This window comes from Ictalurus furcatus, chromosome 27, assembly GCF_023375685.1.
Source record: "Ictalurus furcatus strain D&B chromosome 27, Billie_1.0, whole genome shotgun sequence".
Classification (NCBI taxonomy): domain Eukaryota; kingdom Metazoa; phylum Chordata; class Actinopteri; order Siluriformes; family Ictaluridae; genus Ictalurus; species Ictalurus furcatus.
Genome location: NC_071281.1, coordinates 11,980,282 through 11,999,264, shown reverse-complemented (window position 1 = coordinate 11,999,264; position 18,983 = coordinate 11,980,282). Strand labels below are relative to the sequence as shown.

Sequence of the window (18,983 nt, the reverse complement as noted above, 5' to 3'; positions counted from 1 at the left end):
CATTTGTCATCATCTATGGTATATCAAGAGCATATGTGTTAAAAAATTGTGACTATGCTACATATTTAAGCCCAGCCCAATCCACAAGCATCCCCTGTTGAGAAACATAGACATTCGATACCAAATATCATATTGGGACCATTAATGGCCTGAAAAGCTGGACTTGTTTCAGACTGGATGTGCCATATTTTCCTACCTGATCCATTGACCTGATCCATTGACAGTTTCACTGAACACAAGACACTACCTGGCTTAAAGCAAATCACTAGCCCAGCTGTGACATTTCACATTACTTAGAAACAGACTGTGAAGATCTCAGAATCAGACTGGTATCAGACCACTTACTGAGGTATTCTGTCCAATTGGAGAACCATATCACAATTCCTAATACGTTAATGAAAACCAGAATTTATGAAAACCTGCTTGCTCCTTTTCTGGCTTTGGCTTTTTCCTCTCTGCTAAAGCCATTAAGGCTGTCCTTGTGTAAATAGAAACGAGCTGGAGTCTGAGCCACAGGTGATATTACTGGCAGTACTTATACAGTCCAAATCTCAGTGGGGGTGTGGAACATGGAAGACTTGAATACAAAAAAAAAATTAAGACAGATAGTCTTCCCCTACAGCCCTAATATCTGTGTAGAAGTCATAACCTCTACTGACGATTTGTCCCAATTGTGCTATGTGATTTGGTGCATGATCAGGTTAGCTAAATTATCAAGCTGTGACAAGGAAAGCATGACATTATAACAATGAAAGAAAAATTTAATTTTGTTTGTACTGACAAGGTGCGGATACCTAATCTGGAACAATTCTGTGTGTTTCCATTAGCAAAATTGGCTTGGTTCCAGCACCAAAATACTGCTGGTCTGGAATGAAGAACAAATGAGAACAGGAGACTGGGAGTTCCTTCTTTACATCACTATAATGACAAAGTTTAATTCATGATTTCCATTAACATAAGATAAGAACAGTGCAAAGGGGAAAATAGCTGACAAGTGCAGTGAACTAAATATTGAACTAAACATTGCTAGCGTTAACAGAATTTCCAAAATCGCCATAGACTCAGCACACACAGGTAAAAGCTTGTGTGTAATTACTGTCAATGATATTATATCAGTGCTGAAATACAGCTGCTGGAACGTTGACGCTGACATTTGACATTGGATTGTCAAATTTTTTTGCTCAGTCAGAGGTAAAACTCTCAGCAGTTGTTATTACTGTAATGCCATTTATTATTAAACTCCTGCATACGGTTATGTGATGGTTTGGCTTCCAAACTGGTTGAAAATCAGGGTTTCCTGAACCCACATCAGCTCTGGCACCTTTTCAGTGGAAAAGGGGTATCAGATGTGCCATATGGCCAAAGACTATTTATAGGGCAAGGCAACATGGCTATACTTAGTCTATACTTAGTAGATTCCATTTCTATCCATTTTTGCCCAACCATCTCACTGGGCAGTTTTAGGCTGCTTTACCAATTTTAAAGACCAATCTAGATAAAAAAAAATATAGTAGACATCCTGTACACAGTATCTAAACCCATATTCATACTAGCAAGCAACAAACCAACAGGTGACAGTAAATTTTATGTACATGAGTGAAAGGGAGCTGCGATTTCTGCAACGCTGCTCAGTGGCAAAGTAACATTGTGGCATTTGAGATTTTTAGCTATTAAATTAGCTATGACATGATAAAGCAACAAATCCAAAAGACTGTTTCAAATGACTGGCACGATCTTCTGGATTTGTTGTTTTGTTTTTTCTTTTCAGTTCCCCACTCACAACTTTTACTCTTTGAATGAAGCTTGTATGTAACAATCATCCATCCATCCATTTTCTGTACTGCTTAACCTACACAGGGACGAGGAGGAGCCTGGAGCGTATCCCAGGGAACTCGGGACACAAGGTGGGGGACACCCTGGACAGGGTGCCAATCCATTGAAGGGCACAATCGCACACTACAGACAATTTGGAAATGCCAATCAGCCTACAGTGCGTGTCTTCGGACTGGGGGAGGAAACCGGAGTACCTGGAGAAAACCCGGGAGAACATGCAAGCACCGTGCACACAAGGCAGTGGAGGGATTCCAAACCCCAACCCCGGAAGTGCGAGGCAAACGCGCTAACAACTGAGCCACTGTGGCCCCACCTACCCAACCCCAAAATATAACATGTAAATCAAATTTCTGTACATTTTAAACAAAAGTGGTGTGTATAAAATGTAGAGTGGGCTACAGGCTATACATTTTTTCTACTACCGTTTTTTGCATTGGAGCTAAAAAAAAAAAAATACGCTTGACAGTCCACGCCCACAAGTGACAACTGTAATGCTCACTACATGCCCAAAAGAGTCACACTACATGCAACATGAGCAACTCGCTTGCTAGCGTGAAACGAACTAATGGTAAAATGCAACTGAAAGGAAACCCCAGTATAACAGCAGTGCCTGTAAATCATTTAGCTGCTTACACATTTCACAGTAGCTTATGAAAATATATGAATGAACTGTGTCATGCTGTGTCCTTTTCATACCGCAAACACTGCTATGACATGTGGAAATAACATGACTTAAAGCAAACAGCTGTCATATCCGTTGAAATAAATGAGACAAATGGCTACAGAGCTTTACCTGGATTAGTCTATGTACACTTGCTGCAGACTTTAAAGGAAGTCTCCCAAAAAGCACAAACAAACTTCAAAACATCCCTCACAGGCTACCCCCCTCCCCATGACAAACACACACCCACACACACTTCAGAAGCACTCCACAGCCTTAAAAGAGTGCTATTTTGGCGCGTCAGTTTGGGAGTGGCTGTAGTAGCGTGTGTGCTGGCCGAGATGACAGAGCAGCACAAAGCGGGCTTGTTGTCTGCGCTACAGAGTGTGTTTAATCCAAGCAGATAGGAAGGCGGCAAGCGGCTTTTTAAACCTTCAACCCCAGCAGCAACCGCAAACCAAGCAGCAGCCCACACCCTCCCCACGGGTACGCACGGCATTCCAGAGGGATGACTAACCCCTCCTCACACAGGGCCTGCACACCCACACACAAACACATGGGTTTTTAACCCAGTCAACCACACAAATATAAACACAAACACCATAGATACTAGGGCTTCTAGAATGAATTCCCACGTCCAGAATGTTAGAATATTTACGCGTCCATATATTGCAAAAACAAACAAAAAACAAAACAAAAAAAACACGTTCAAATATCCAAAATTTAGCCGCCTGACATCTATAGAAACATCTGAAACTTCTTAAACTTTCTGATGAAATCCCGTTTGTTAGTGACATTTTCTATTTAAATATAAAATTAACAAAACATATCTCTTAAAACTGATAATAAATCTCATTTCCAATAGGCACTTATGGGAGTCACTCTTTTTTGTGGCTGAAACTGTTATAATGAAACTGCATATAATGTACTACTGAGGATATTTTACACCCTACGCAGTGAGAATACATAGTGAGCAGAAAGCAAATGGAATTTTGCTTTACTGTGTGTTAAAAGAGAGCAAATATTGAAACTTATTCCTGCATGAAAAACAATTCTGAGAAGTATACATGTAAAATCTAGCTCAATACCAGTTTTTAAAAAAAGCAAACATTACTATTTGTAAATGAAAAAAATCTGAAATGATACTGTACATGATGAAATTATGATAACTCCCCATCATGATTTTCACCAACTAATAAAGCCAGATTTTTTTCCTTTCCATATTTTCCATATTTGTGTGATATATAGATGTATAGTGTAGCCCTCCTGCTAATGGTCTATCTTTTAAAATACAAAATTATACAGTCATTAAAATATACTGAAATGAAAATAAATTTGCATTCACAAATACACACATCCGACTATGCAAAAAAATGTACAGAAACATAGCACATGTCTGAATGTTTCAATAGCACAGTCACACACACAAACAAAGCGGTTATTCAGTCTAACAGGTCCAGACGTAAGTATACACACGTCCAAAACGCCTACATGTTAATACTGTACATGCACAAGGCAGTCAAACTGCGCATCTAATCCTCGCCACAACCGCAGCCAGACCTGGCAACTGTGCTCTACCTCGTCACTGTGGTCAAACACTGCTGTCAGTGGACCCACCAACACACACACACACACACAAAACACAACTTCTACTATTGTGGAACCAGAGCACATACACATCTATAAATTAGTTCTTGCTACAGGTAACTATAATATTGATATTGTGATAAATAATGTAATAATAATATTTTTTTTGTAGATACTAAGGTATCATTATATCTTTTTCCAACATATAGTAAGGCCCAGAAGCCAGAGGCCACAAGTGAAAATGCTTCTATTTTGCATTCTTTTCTAATTTAATAATTTTTTTTTCCTTATTATATATTATCGGCAATAACTGAAGTGAAAAGTAGAATCTAGAAAATATTTACATGAATTTCAGAGGTTTTTTTTTTATTTTATTTGGTATGTCCCTCTTCTGCTTTAATCCACTCCAGCTTCCATGGACTCCACAAGTTTGTGTAAAACTTGTGATGATGTATGTTAGATCAAATCTATTGGAGTGTCGTTTGAACGCATGTGTCAATGTAAGGGAGAAGACTCATGGAACATCTATTTGGTCAATATCACAAATTTTCTGAAGATTTAATAGTGACCTAGAAATAGTGCAGAATCGTGAAGATTCAAGATACTGAACTATTCATTCATTCATTTATTATTTTTATTATTTTTTAAACATTTTTCAAAATTAAAAAAAATACAAATCTGTTTATTTCTAGAAGAAAATCCAGATTTTCAATGTGGTCTCAGACTTTTGGACCCCACTGTATTTAGAATGTTTTAATTAATAATTATGAATCATTAAGATTAGAGCTGCAACAGCTAATCGATAAAATCGATAATGATAATCGTTGTCAACGAAACTTGTTATCGATTAGTTGGTCTACGCGTGGCACGGGGTACATTTACTCACTACGTTACTTCTGTTCTGAAAACACGCTTCGGAGAGTAAATACTAAAGTTGTGTCCCAAATGACGTACTTTACACTTACACTATGCACAGTGTACTCTACCGTCTAGTGTATTAATTTTAAGGTAAAACTGTCTCAAAAATCGTCTTTTTTTACTATCCGGAAGTATAAGCCGTTTCCCAGATGATGGCGCATGACGTCCAATCGCATGTAATGTGATACCGCTAGCTTTAGCAGAATACCCAGAGTCAACGACAATAAAGTTCTTGCTTACAACATGACCCGGGTCACCATCATATCATCCGAATAATCGATTTATCGGAAACATAATCGGCCGCTTAATCGATTATGAAAATAAACGTTAGTTGCAGCCCTAGTTAAGATGTCTTATTGGTTGTGTAAAATGGTAAAATGTTAATCATTAGTAAAGAGGTTTTTAAAAAAATCTCCGTTCAGTGTTATAATTTATTTTTTAAGACGTTAAAATAGAATGATCATGTAACATGTATCACGTAACAGTAGTTTTGCTGGCATTTTTTTTTTTTTTAGCAAACCTGTATATTGTGATACATACCTTATACCTGAAGACATATCACAGAAATGTCTTTGAGTATTGTGATATGATATTTTTGTCATCTTGCCCATGTCATTGTTAACTGCAACCATCGATTTTTATTAACTGTAATCATAGAATCATGATCTGCCCATTCATGCTAACTTTGATTAATGATCGTCCATGTTTATACACAGGCATCTAAAAACAATTAACCATCAATTATGCAAACAGAGCATCTTACTTTTATTAGACATTAAAAGTACACTGGCTTATTATGTAAAATGTGAAAGAAAGCCTGTTTGCTGTTTATTTAAAATGACAAAAAGTGCAACTAGTTGATTTTCTTCCTATGTTGGTTGTACAATTGATCACTCATCCATTTGGTCAGGGTTGAGGTGGATCATGAGCCTGTCATGAGGAGGGAATACACTCTTGATGGAATGCCAGTCCATTGCAAGACACCTCACACACTCATTCATGACTAGGAGCAATTTAGAGTCGTCAACTCACCCAGTGGCACGTGAGGAAAGCCACACAGACACGGGGAGAACATGCACAGAAAATCCACAAAGATGGTAACCCGAGTTCAAGATAGAACCGTGGACTCTGGAGCTGTGAGATGGAAACTCTACATGCTGTGCCACCATGTCTGTGCAACAGTAATTAAGCATGATATTGAGCAAAACATCATTCTTAATTATTTCAGCCATTATTCTACAATCTAAAGAAGATCCATTCTGTTTGGAAAATAGGAGATTTGCTGAATAACTGCTGCCATGCAATCTTTCTGGATCACTTGTGGAAAAACTACTGTACATTGAAAATATATATATTTTTTTTTTTTCCTGAACAATGTGCTGCTTCTCATGAAAAAACTCACTGTCTATTGAAAAGCAGAACGCTTTGCATGCTCAAATCTCTAACTCATCTCACAGTATAGACATACAAAAGTGAAGAAAGTGACTCTGATGAATGCTAATTATCAAAACAGCACATGCATATCTGACTCTAATCATCACTCAGAGATCTATTGTACATGCCTAACACTAAAGAAAATAGAGGATCTACCCAGACTACAGGGTCAGGCTGATTTTACTGTCTGTCGCCAGTGAACAACAACTCTGAGTCATCTTTCATCTCCCACAGACGTCCTTCGCTTTGAAAATGTGGCCCTCCCACACAAAACAGTCGGCAGACCGATTAAAACCCAGAGAAATCGGATCTATTTAATCTGTATCAAAAGCGTCTCTGGTTTCAGGAAGATGAACCTGATGCCAGACGACTCTTCGAGGAGCAGACAGATTGCGCCGTGAGGAGAAATAAATGCTACGGTCACGACACCAGACATCGCTCGGCTGAGTTCACTGATAAACTTTCCTGTTTGTGTAGTCACCTCGACACGCCACACAATGAGCTTGTGGGCTGTTTCACAGTTTCTACAGACTTTGAACTTTTGCTCTGAGTGTGAAACCCACACTGTGAGTGAGGTTTGAGATACAGCAAGCTTCCGAAAGCAGATACAGACGGAAACATAGCTAAGATATCCTCTGCTGCTGGGTCAAACAGGATGTGAGACCGATCGAGGACAGAAACAGGTGCAGAGACTCACATTTAAAAAAAAAAGGATTAGCTTTAGGATTAGCTGCCACCAGTTTAAAACATTAAGAACCAAGTTCCCCGATATTTAAAATAAGCTTGGTCATAGGATCGAAAAGTCACAAAATTCCTGTTTGCAAAGAAATAAAAAGGCCACTCAGGTTTTTTTTAAATATTATTTAATATTTTTTAAATAAATGTTGCATAAGTTTTTTTTGTTTTTTTTTTAATCAAAATTCTATATAATTTTCTTACTTTTTGGACAGTGTAACAATATATTATTCCTCTACATTTTAGTGTTTTGCAATCTGTATTACAAAAGCTGCTAACATAGACAAGAACTTCTAGATGCTTCCCTGCAGGAATGTCGGAAATCTAAAGGAAAATGGTTGAGCTCTGTCTATAAACATTTATGCCAAATATATATTTGGAAAGGCTTAATTAATTCCTCAAACATTTTTAAAAATGAAAATCTACAACTGCGTAATTTGTCCTTTTTTCAGAAAAAAAAAGTGCCTCCATTTTTACCCCAACAAACGCATAATCTAAAATTTTGAGAGGAATATGCAAGTAATCAGAAATCTTTTTACCGTACTGGTGGAAGGTTAGATAAGCCTTCTTGGTAAGGCTTTCTCATGTCTAAACAATATTCATTCTGAGTTGTGTATTTTATGCTTTTATTGACCAAATTGAACAACTGTCCTTATAAGTGCTACAGGTAAGTGTTTTCCTGCTTTCTTTTCCTCGTAGAATACCTATGCTACATATTTGTATTGTGGATAGAGATTAGGCTGAAAAAAAAGTACTGCTGCAAGATTGATTTTGATGCACTTAAAATTGCAAATGATGGCTGAAAGGTTTTGTATATAATAAAGCTTTGAGAGTTTTGACAGAGTGGTATTACATAAAATATAGAAAGTGCATTTGAATGAGCAAGAAAATATAGTTAGATAAATTAAAAGGTTCATTTTCTACTGAGATGGACTGCATAATAGTTTTCTGGAAAATAAACGACTACTTCAGGATAAAAAAACGTTATGACCATAGACTCATTTGTTGGTATTTTTATACATATATATTTGGCATAGCAAATACTGTAAAATCAGCACACTTTCAAGCACACTAAGTTCTAGAATTCAGCTACAAAATCTGTCTGTTTTTTCACTATGAATGATACCCAATGCATACATCGACATTAAGACGTACTCTACATTCCCTCCAGGACTTTGCGACCTCATCTTACCATCTTCCTACTTATCTCCACTTACTGATATCAAACAGCCTCTCAGCATGTCTCTCTGAGCGGGCCTTGACAGATTTTGAGCAACATGTACAGACAAGACAGCACTCTGTAGTACAGCGGTGAACTGCAGTCTCGCTCCTTCTGTAAGTCATTGTGTGTGAGGCGAGACGAGGCAGAGTAATCCAGCGACTCAAACGCAAGTGGTTAGGACAGAAGTCAGGGCCAGGGCCAGAAAAAGAGGACAGGACTGAACACTGTGCTGGTTCAGAATATTTAAACGATCAGAGGAAGAAAACAGACATGCAGACATGTGAATACAAATTTTTTAAAACACAACTACCAAAATAGTGATTAGAATTAATCATAATAATAATCACAATCCCTAACTCCATCCATTTCCTATACTACTTATCCTACAGGGACACGTTGAACCTGGCGCCTATCCTAGGGATCATTGGGCAAAAGGTGGGGTACACCCTGGACGGGTGCCAATCCATAGCAGGGCACAATCACATTCACAAACAGTTTGGACATGCCAATCAGACTACCACACATGTCTTTGAACTGGGGGAAGGAAACCAGAGTACCTGGAGGTACCACACACACACAGGGCAGCGGCGGGAATCCCAAACCTGGAGGTGTGAGGCAAACGCGCTAACCACTAGGCCTCCATGCGCCCACAAGCCCTAACTCCTGATCCATAAATGGACTATACAGAACCAACTGTTGTAGTGGTGAATGTAAAACAGAGCAGTCTCGTCTTGACCCAAAGATTTGACTTAGATTGATAAATAAAGCACTTTTGTTCCTCACTTATATGAATAATTATGATCATTAACATTAACGATAATTCTATTCCGATTCACATTTAATCATCATCATCATCATCATCATGCTGTGTGACAGTGACTAAAGTAATAATTAATCTATAATAATATTAACAAACTAGATTGTAATTATTGTTTTAGTCACCAACATGCAGCAGTAATAGGTAACTTCACTACATTCAAATTACATTAGTCTTACCTTTTTCCCGAACATTTATCCCTATAACCAGATTTGACTCCAAGACTCTATTTTTGTGTATCATCTGGGTTGTTTGGATTAAACTACACTGTTTTTCTTAACTAACACCCCAACGGCTGACATGTTTGCATGCTACAGGTTTTTTTTTCTCAACACAGCTTCACCCAAAGACTAGCAGAGGGTTAGACCACAAGCCACAGGCTCACTCCTGAGTGACGGAGTTGGATCAGTGGCTCGGGCTCTGCTTTCACTTCACTATCTGTTGAGAAACAACAACCACTATGCAGGCCGAAACCACCAAAGGCTTGGCCCTCAACAGAAACACACCTTCAGCCAACACACACTTAGTTCAAAACACAAGAGGCAGTGTCTATATAAAGCATAATTGTGAAAATGTTTTTAATGTCTGCATATCAAACTACTATAGTCAAAAAATATGTATACATACATATTATGTATGTATATGGATGCTACATATCTGATCCATACATATACTGTATATTTAGTATCTATAAGCATCAGAAACCTATAAGGCTTTCCAGGCTTTCCGAAGAACACAGCATTTTTTCCAGTCTAATCTCTATCCACTTCATCCACTGTATGTATGCAATTGACATAGAAAGAATATACGTTTTCTGTGCTGTGAATTGAAACTTGTTGAGGCAGCTGCTAACTTCCTCTACAACTGCCCGTAGGCTTTCATTTGTAGTTATTTTGACTAAACAGGTTTTTCATATATTTCATAGCACAGAGAACTGTGTAGAGATTAGGATTGAAAAACGCTTAACACTGGCCAAGTAATGAAATGCTCCCTAAACCTAACTCAGGACTGATTCAACATCCATGATGTGTACTGCCTGGTACTTCCAGGTACTCCTAGCTTTGGGTTCATAACATGTTTAAAAGGAGACATCATTATCAGCTATATTAACAGGCAGGTACAAGTGCAGGTACAAGTGGACCAATGAAAAAACTGAGGCAAATGAGATATTTGCATTGTAGGATGTAAGAGGATGTCTAAGTGTACAGGATGGCCTAAAACAACAAATTCTAGAGATGTGTCTCTTTTTTTTGTTCTCTCCTGATGTATTTGACAGAGGAGCATGATGGCAGTATGTCAATAAAAAAATTCAGTGACGTTAAAGAATGTGACTCTACTGTCAACTTGCAACTTTTTTAGGAGATAATGAACAGTAGTAATAGTAGTAGTAGTAGTTACTGTTTCACAACTAACTGAATAAAACCTCAAAGATCAAGTTTTATGCATCACGGCCTAGTCAGCATAAAACGTAGGCTGATGATTAAACTGGTTGGCACACCCTCACAGTGCCAGGGTCCACGGTTCAATCCTGAGCTCCAATTACTGTCTGTACGGAGCTTCATGTGTTCTCAAGGGTTTCCTGCGAGTTCTCTGGTTTCCTCCCAACTTCCAAAAACGTACTGGTAGATGAATTGGCTATGCTCAAATGAGTGTGTGTTTGTGTGTGTTGCCTGGCAACAGACTGGCGTCCCAACCAGGGTGTGTTCCCTCCTCATGCCCAGTGATCCTGTGATAGGATCCACCTCAACCATTCTCTGAACCATGCTCATTCAGCTCTGAATCCACCTCAACCATGACCAGGAAGCAGTTACTCAGGATGAATGAATGAATGAAGGAAGGAATGAAAGTATGAACAAACATAATGTTCCACAACACGCAGGTTTAAACCCTTATATACCCACAGACACACTGCACAGTAGCTGGAAAGCTGTGCAGATTAAAGGTTGGTGTTATATAACATTATCAGGCTGCAGAACAGCGCGAAGCCCGAGGCAGCCCGAGGCAGTGTGGCGCTGTGCTCTCTACCACAGCGCCTCATGTATCTATGAAAAGAAAACACTGGAAACTAACTTACATGATTATAATAATTCAGCTTACATGAATAACACTGAATTCAGAGCTGGAAACAGGCTGTCAAGATTGTTTTGTACAAAAATAACCAAGACTGAGCGTTAATGATGAGCTCTGACAGGCGTGAGGTCAAGTCCAAGGAGATGTGATACACTCACAAAAACACACAAACAAACAAATAAAAACCTGTACTTTTCTTATTGCTGGTGTGGCAATAATAAACCCTCAAAAGTACACTTTTTATACATTTAATATGCATTTAGTACTATCCTTAGGATTGTGTGTCGTGTGCCTTTAAAGCTTCTTAAACTAAATAGGGTTTATTTCTATCCATCCATTTTCCATACATCTTATCCTACACAGGGTCACGAGGGACACCCTGGACAGAGTGCCAACCTATCGCAGAGAACATTCGCACTCCATGGACAATTTGGAAATGCAAATCAACCTACTACACGTCTTTGGACTGGGGGAGGAAACTGGGGTACCCAGAGGAAACCCCACAGGGAGCACATGCAAGGTCCGCGCACATAGGGTGCAGGCGGGATTCGAACCCCCAACCCAAAAGATGCAATGCAAACATGCTACGTACTAAACCACTGTGTCCCCCTATGGTTTATTTATGTACCTTAAATGATTTTAAAGGTGCACAATATCCATGAATCCACACTTAAAGGTAAATAAACGCAAACGACAAAAGACAAGGAAAGATACAGTTTAGTACTTTTGTTCTGAAAGTTTACATATTCATATATATATATATATCGATATATATATATAGATATATAAATATATAGATAGATAGATAGATAGATAGATATAAACTCAGCAAAAAAAGAAACACCCCTTTTTTCAGGAGATTGTATTTTAAAGATAATTTTGTAAAATCCAAATAAGCTTTACAGATCTTTATTGGATAGGGTTTAAACGATGTTTTTCATGCTTAACCATAAACAATTATTACACATGCACCTGTGGAACAGTCCTTAAGACACAAACAGTTTACAGGCGGTAGGCGATTAAGGTCACAGTTACAATAACTTAGGACACTAAAGAGACCTTTCTACTGATTCTGAAAAACACCAGAAGAAAGATGCCTAGGTTCCTGCTCACCTGCGTGAACATGCCATAGGCCTGCTGCAGGGAGACATGAGGACTGCAGATGTGTCCAGAGCAATAAACTGCAATGTCTGTAATGTAAGACTCCTAAGACAATGCTACAGGGAGACAGGAAGGACAGCTGATCGTCCTCGCAGTGGAAAATGACATGTAACTGTGTGTCCCCCTCAGACGTGATGGAGAACTTGCAAATGCCTTGGTGGAAGAGTGGACTAACATCTCACAGCATGAACTGACAAATCTGGTGCAGTCCATGAGGATGAGATGCACTGTAGAACTTAAAGCAGCTGGAGGCCACCAGATACTCACTGTTACTTTTAATATTGACCCCCGCTTTGTTCAGGGACTCATTATTCAGTTGTGGAATCTTTTTATACTAATACAAATATTTACACATGTTAAGAAATTTGCTGGAAATAAAAGCAGTTGAATGTAAGGGGACTTTTTTTCTGAGTGTATATATATATATATATATATATATATATATATATATATATATATATATATATATGAATGATATGGAGTAGTAGTGATGCTCTTGGTTAGTCTATCCAAGTAAATCAGAGAAGTGCCCAGACTCCTGTCTAAAGCACACACCGGGACAGGACACACCACTGAAACCTGTCAACCTGTTGTCTGAATGTTTGACAAGGGTAAAAGAGTACAAATGTGAGGACAGCAGAACTGTCCAGGTGTTTTTCGAGGTTTTTCCTGGGACTCACCTCGGGATGGTGATACACTTGGTGTTGCCGTTCTGGGTGGTGATGGCTTTCTCCAGCTCGTCCAGCTGTCCCGTCTTCTTCAGCTTCTTCACCAAGCTTTTAACAGCCTTCTCGCACCATTTCTCCTCCTGGCTGTTTTGCTCTCCCTTTTTCCAGCCCAGAAGTCTTTTCACGATGGGGGGAGTGAAAGGTAAAATAGACATTGTGAACTTCAAAAATTCTCTCTCTCTCTCTCTCTCTCTCTCTCTATACGCGCACTTCACACGTAGAATTTAAAAAGGTGCCTTCAAATGATTACAGTCCGGATATATCAACAAAAACACAGGAAGGATGGTAGTTGACAGTATCATGAGCTGAAAAGGTTTCACGCAGATTATTCAGACTTCAGCAAAACAGACGCGTCTGCGTTTACGAGTTATCCGCGTGCACGCTGTAGCACTGGGTCAGTATTCCTCCGCGAAGACATATAGTCCCTGTCCCAAAGTTTTTTTTCTCTTCTTCAGTAGCCTATAAAAAAATATTAAAACACACACACACACTGTATGATGTCTACTATATCGTTATACCTTCATACGTGTACGCTTTGGTTATGTATCATTAAACACGCGCTATCATTCGACTCTTTCTGGAAGTTTGTTCAAGTTTAGAGTCTTCCGCTACAAGTGCAGTGATGCGGCTCCCTGACGTCTGCACCTAGTCTGCTTCTAATGCAAATAACCCGCTATTAGCCACAAAAGCCCCCCGACTCACTGCACACACCCTCGAACGGTCACGATTGAGTTTCCTGAAATGTGAAAACAGTTATTTTTCGAGAATGTTCTGTTCATGTGTCATCCGGGTTTGTTCACCCAAACTTTCATCACAAGTATCATAATTTCATACTCAGTAACTCAACCCTTGTTTTTACGAAGCAAACTCACAGAGGTAGTATTTTCAGCTGACACGTTTATGAGCGTACCATAGACTTTATGTGTTCATCATTCTCGACATTTTATCCCTCTACCTCAGGACTTGAATATGGTGTCAGTACTATGCTGGAAAATCATCATCTTTGGAGAGCGAGCCAAACCACTTTGACTTTGAAACAGCACTGACTGGCAGTCAATAGTTTGACCCATTGTACCATTGCACATTTAATTGCCTATTTACAACCGCTTTCTCCATTCAAAACACTTCTAAAGCCTGAGCAACAACTGCAATTAGACAGGAAGCTGACCAAAAGCTGAAATTCAAATTCTCTAGGAAGAGGTAATTAGCTTTTTCACCATCCCCCCTGTACTTCCCTGCAAGTCATTAGAAGTGTGTGCAAGTAGCCTACATCATTCATTCACTATGAGTGGATCTCAGACACTGAAATCTATCTGATACCTTTCACAGGCAGGGGGTATAGACGGCTTTTTTTAGTGAACGCACGAACGGGTGAAGGGTGTCACATCAGGCATGTAGAAAACCTGCCCCAGCTTGCCCCATCATAACATACTGCAATCTGCCCAGCCCTCTGATCTCATACAAAGACAGATATAGGCCTTGTTTAGGAATAAACAGATGCGTATTTGAAGGCAGAACCCACTTGCTCGTGCTTATAAGTGAGGCTCATATGATGTGTCATGCTTAGAAGTGAGGATCATAAGACACAAAAGTTCCTCCTTCTGGGTTTATATTTAGAGAACCCTTCAGTTTCATGTACAGTTGACACTGCAATTTTCATTGAATGATAACAAGTTCTATTTTTCTCTCAATATATCCCAGCTCTCAGAGACCCATGTGTCTGAACATGTGCACACACACACATATACGCACAGTCCCTCAGAGCATATTATGACCGGCGGGGGGGGGGGGGGGGGGGGTATGGGGGGGGAGGGGTTGGGGGGTGTTTGAGGTCAGAGTGCAGAGGAAATGCGCAGGAGAGAGAGCCAGATGTTACCCACAAAATGCAAATTAGCCAACACAATGACGAAATTAAGGCTGTGCGTTTTTCCACTCAGGATCAAGATCAGCAGCCTTAATCAGCTGATTATGTTTATACGAGTTGTAAGTTGCACAGCTCTTGTTTCATGTGTGTACATTGTAATAGATCTTTTGATCGGTGATGATTCACATGACAAATCCAGTGATCATGTAATGACTTTTTTTTTGCACAAAGCATAACTCAAATCTTTAACTTTGAGTCACATCACAGAGTCCATTCACACAATGTCTTGAAATAATTGAAATTGTCTTAAAATAATTGTCCACCTGAAGTCTTTAGCAATATCAGTATTGAATTACTCATCATAACAGGCGTTATAAATTAACACAATACACAAAATACAGTATATATATATATATATATATATATATATATATATATATATATATATATATATATATATATATATATTATAATATCAAAACTGGTGATTCATGTACATAAGTAGAAATGTTTCTTCTGGTCTAGAAACAGGTATATTCATAATTATTACAGGTCATTGTAAGTGAGGAAATGTACAAGCACCTCTCAATAAAAACACACTATGAAAGCCTCATTTTCTTCCTCTCTTTGATGGTGTGTGTTCCTCTCTTAAAACAGCATGTTAGTGGTGCTAAAAATAAACTGGGCTACCACTCAGCATGGCCGAGGCCCTTCCGCTTGGCTATATTTGTGAGCCATCAGTGTATATTTTCACCTCTACTAATGCCTGCTGTTTTTGTCCAGTAGAAAATACAAATAGAATTTCAACCTAATCATAATGACCAAAGACAAGTCATTAAATGGATAATTATTTGCTATTAATTTTATAACAGCTAATTAAGGTCAACATTTAGTTTGCCATAACTAAAAGCTATTTTTCCCCCCTAATGAATAATCCTGATCCCTAGTCATACCGAAATGTAACTTTGGTCTTTTCTATAAATGTCTTATTACCAAAACATTACATCATGGTCTGCTGAAGCAATCAGTGGAGGAAAAATAAAATAAAAAAAAGGAAAAGAAACCCCACAAATACTTCCTGTAACTATTTCTCTTAAATGTACAGTGTGTGTGTGTGTGTGTGTGTGTGTGTGTGTGTGTGTGTGTTGTTGTTGTTGTTGTTTGTGGTTGGGATGAGGTTATGAGCTCTACCATGTGCTGTCTGACTGCAGAAGCTAACACGAGCTCAGCACCTGTTTATTCCCTTAGGACTTGAGCTCCAGGACAGCTGGTTTGGTGCATGTGTTTGTATGTATGTGTATGTGTGCGTGTGTGTGTGTGTGTGCACATGAGCATGGGAACGTATAGGAGGAGTTGGGCAGATGGGAGTCTGCAGACAGATCTGGGAAGAAGGAAGGGAATGTGGGGTGCGTGTGTGTGTGTGTGTGTGTGTGTGAATAATTGCTCAATACAAAAGGCAATGTGAATGGGTAATGACCATGTACAAGCTGACTGGTGATAAGTCCATTGTGAATGCCTGGACTCCAAGGACTCTGGGGTAAAATGGATATAGAGCAGAGAGGATGAACAAATGGATGGATGGATGGATGGAAGGTTGGGTAGGTGGGTGGGTGGCTGGACAGAGGGATGAATGTAAGGATGGGTCAGAATTTTATTATGAGTTTTTTTTAAAGGAAACCTGCCAGTCATTTGAATGGAAAATCTGAATCATTGTGTCTTAAATGAGTCATTGTGTGTTAATGTATACAGTTATTTCCCCAATTTTCTTGAGATTAGATAAGTTGACACAGTAGCACAAGCAGGAGGAGTAGAAAAAAAAAATTCCATAAGTAGTATAAGATTAAAATAATATAAGATAAATAGAAATTATAAAAATAATAGATAGATAAATAGAAACAATAAAATAGATCAGTCTATATGTATATATGCTAGGGTTATATTTATCTATCTATCTCTCTATCTATCTCTCTCTCTCTCTCTCTCTCTATATATATATATATATATATATATATTTGTGTGTGTATGTGTGTGTGTGTGTGTGCAATATCCTCTGTATTTATATACATAAAAAATACATACAAAATCTCTGGAATGGCAATTAACTGTTGAGTGTGTACGTTTGTAGGACTCAGTCAGTGGAGTAGGAGGTACTGGGTACTGTTGCATTGTGGTGTCTGATGGCTATTGGCACAAAAGAGCCCCCCAGATGCCTTGGCTAGATTAATCTGTGGCTGACCGTTCTCCTAAGCTGCCTCAGCTCATCATAGAGAGGAAAAGAAGGATTGCTCATGATAGCTTTCCATTTCCCTCTCATCCTCTTTACAGTCACTGCCTCCACACTGTCCAGCTCCATCCCTACTACAGAGCTGGCCTTCCTCACCAGCTTGCCCTTTTTGTTGCCACCACAGCAAAGCAGATAATGCTGGCCAGTACACACTAGTAAAACATCCATACCATCCTAGTATATACATTAAAGGACCTGAGCCTTTAGAACATCCTACTCTGTCCTTTCCTATAGAAGGCCCTAGTGTTGTCTGACCAGTCCAGTTTGTTGTTCAGTTGCACCCCTAGCAATTTGTAGGTGTCCACTATCTCCACTCTCTCCCCCATTATGGCAACAGAGGTGGGGGTCCTCTTACTTCACCAGAAGTCCATCACAAGCTCCTTGGTTTTCCCAATGTTGAGCTGAAGGTGGTTGTTATTGCACCATCCTGTGAAGCTTTCGATAAGGTCTCTGTACTCCTCCTTTATATCATCTGTGATACAGCCGACAATGGAGGACTCATCCCAGAACTTCTGTAGGTGGCACCTTCCCGAATTGAAGCAGAGGTCAGAGGTGAAGAGGGTGAACAAGAGCAGTGACAGTGCAGTTCCCTGGGGTGCACCACTGTTGCTCACCACCACAACAAGCAGCTTTGCAGCCTGACATACTGCGGACTGTTGGTGAAGTGGTCTGTAAGAAACATGAGGCCATGAGGTCCTTGTCCACCTGCATCACAAAGAGCTTCTCAGCCAGCCTGGAGTGGCTGGACTGTGTTAAAAGCACTTGAGAAGTCAAAGAACATGATCCTCACAGTGCTTTGTGGCCTCACCAGGTGTGTGTAAGCTCTGTGAAGAAGGTAGGTGATTGCTTCCTCCACACCGATGTCAGCCTGGTACACAAACTGCAGCAGAAACAGCCTCTCAAGCATCTTCGTTACATGTGACGTTAAGGCCGCAGGCCTGAAGTCATTGAGAGTGCTGGGACGTCCTTTCTTGGGCACGGGGACTTTACAGGATGTCTTCCATATCTTGGGCACCTTCTTCAGCCTTAGGGAGAGTTCAAAAAGATGAGAAACGCTCCTGCCAGCTGCTCTGCACACACTTTAAACACCCTCGGGTTGATGTTGTCAGGTCCTCTGGCCTTGTTAATCTGGGTCTTACTGAGCTGCTGCCTCACCTGGCTGGTCATGGTCATGATGACTGGGGTGATAAGGTATTGTGGGTATATGGGGAAGGGGTGGTGGTGATGCTGTCTTCCTGGGTGTGGGAGGTGTTCAGATGTCATTCTCTGTTGTTGTGTTGTCTGCTGATGAGAAGAGGCAGGCTACATCTGTTGTGTCCCAATTTTGTAGTGCCTGCAGATGGGTGGGTGGGGGGTTTTCTGGTTAGCCCAGGTGTGAGTAGGGATATTTGAGGAGGTGGTGGAAGATTCAGCCTGCTTCGGTGAGTCAAACCTGTTGAAAACTGGTTTAGCTCATTGGTGTGACATTTTGTCCCCTCACCTGTTCCTTCTGACCTTCTCGTGCCAGTAATACCCCTCACTCCCCCTCACACCTCTCTCAGATTGTTCTGTTGAGTCATTCTCTTGAGTCTAGCTGCATGCATGTATTTTTGAGTGCAATTGAGATATCTTCAGCTGTTGTGTTATTAAGGGATTTTAATGGAAAGTTTGAGGAAAGTGTGACAGAGGA

General features: G+C 39.7%; 1 protein-coding gene across 1 annotated transcript in view; it reads right to left on the bottom strand.

Moving 5' to 3' along the window:
• smad3a (SMAD family member 3a) overlaps positions 1-13,588 on the bottom strand; it is a 37,909-nt gene extending 24,321 nt beyond the window's left edge. Inside the window, exon 1 of the mRNA XM_053616956.1 lies at positions 13,119-13,588. Within this exon, the coding sequence (XP_053472931.1) occupies positions 13,119-13,321 (203 nt within the window). The 5' untranslated portion in view covers positions 13,322-13,588. The remainder of the gene's footprint in view (positions 1-13,118) is intronic.
• Positions 13,589-18,983: the final 5,395 nt, after the last annotated feature.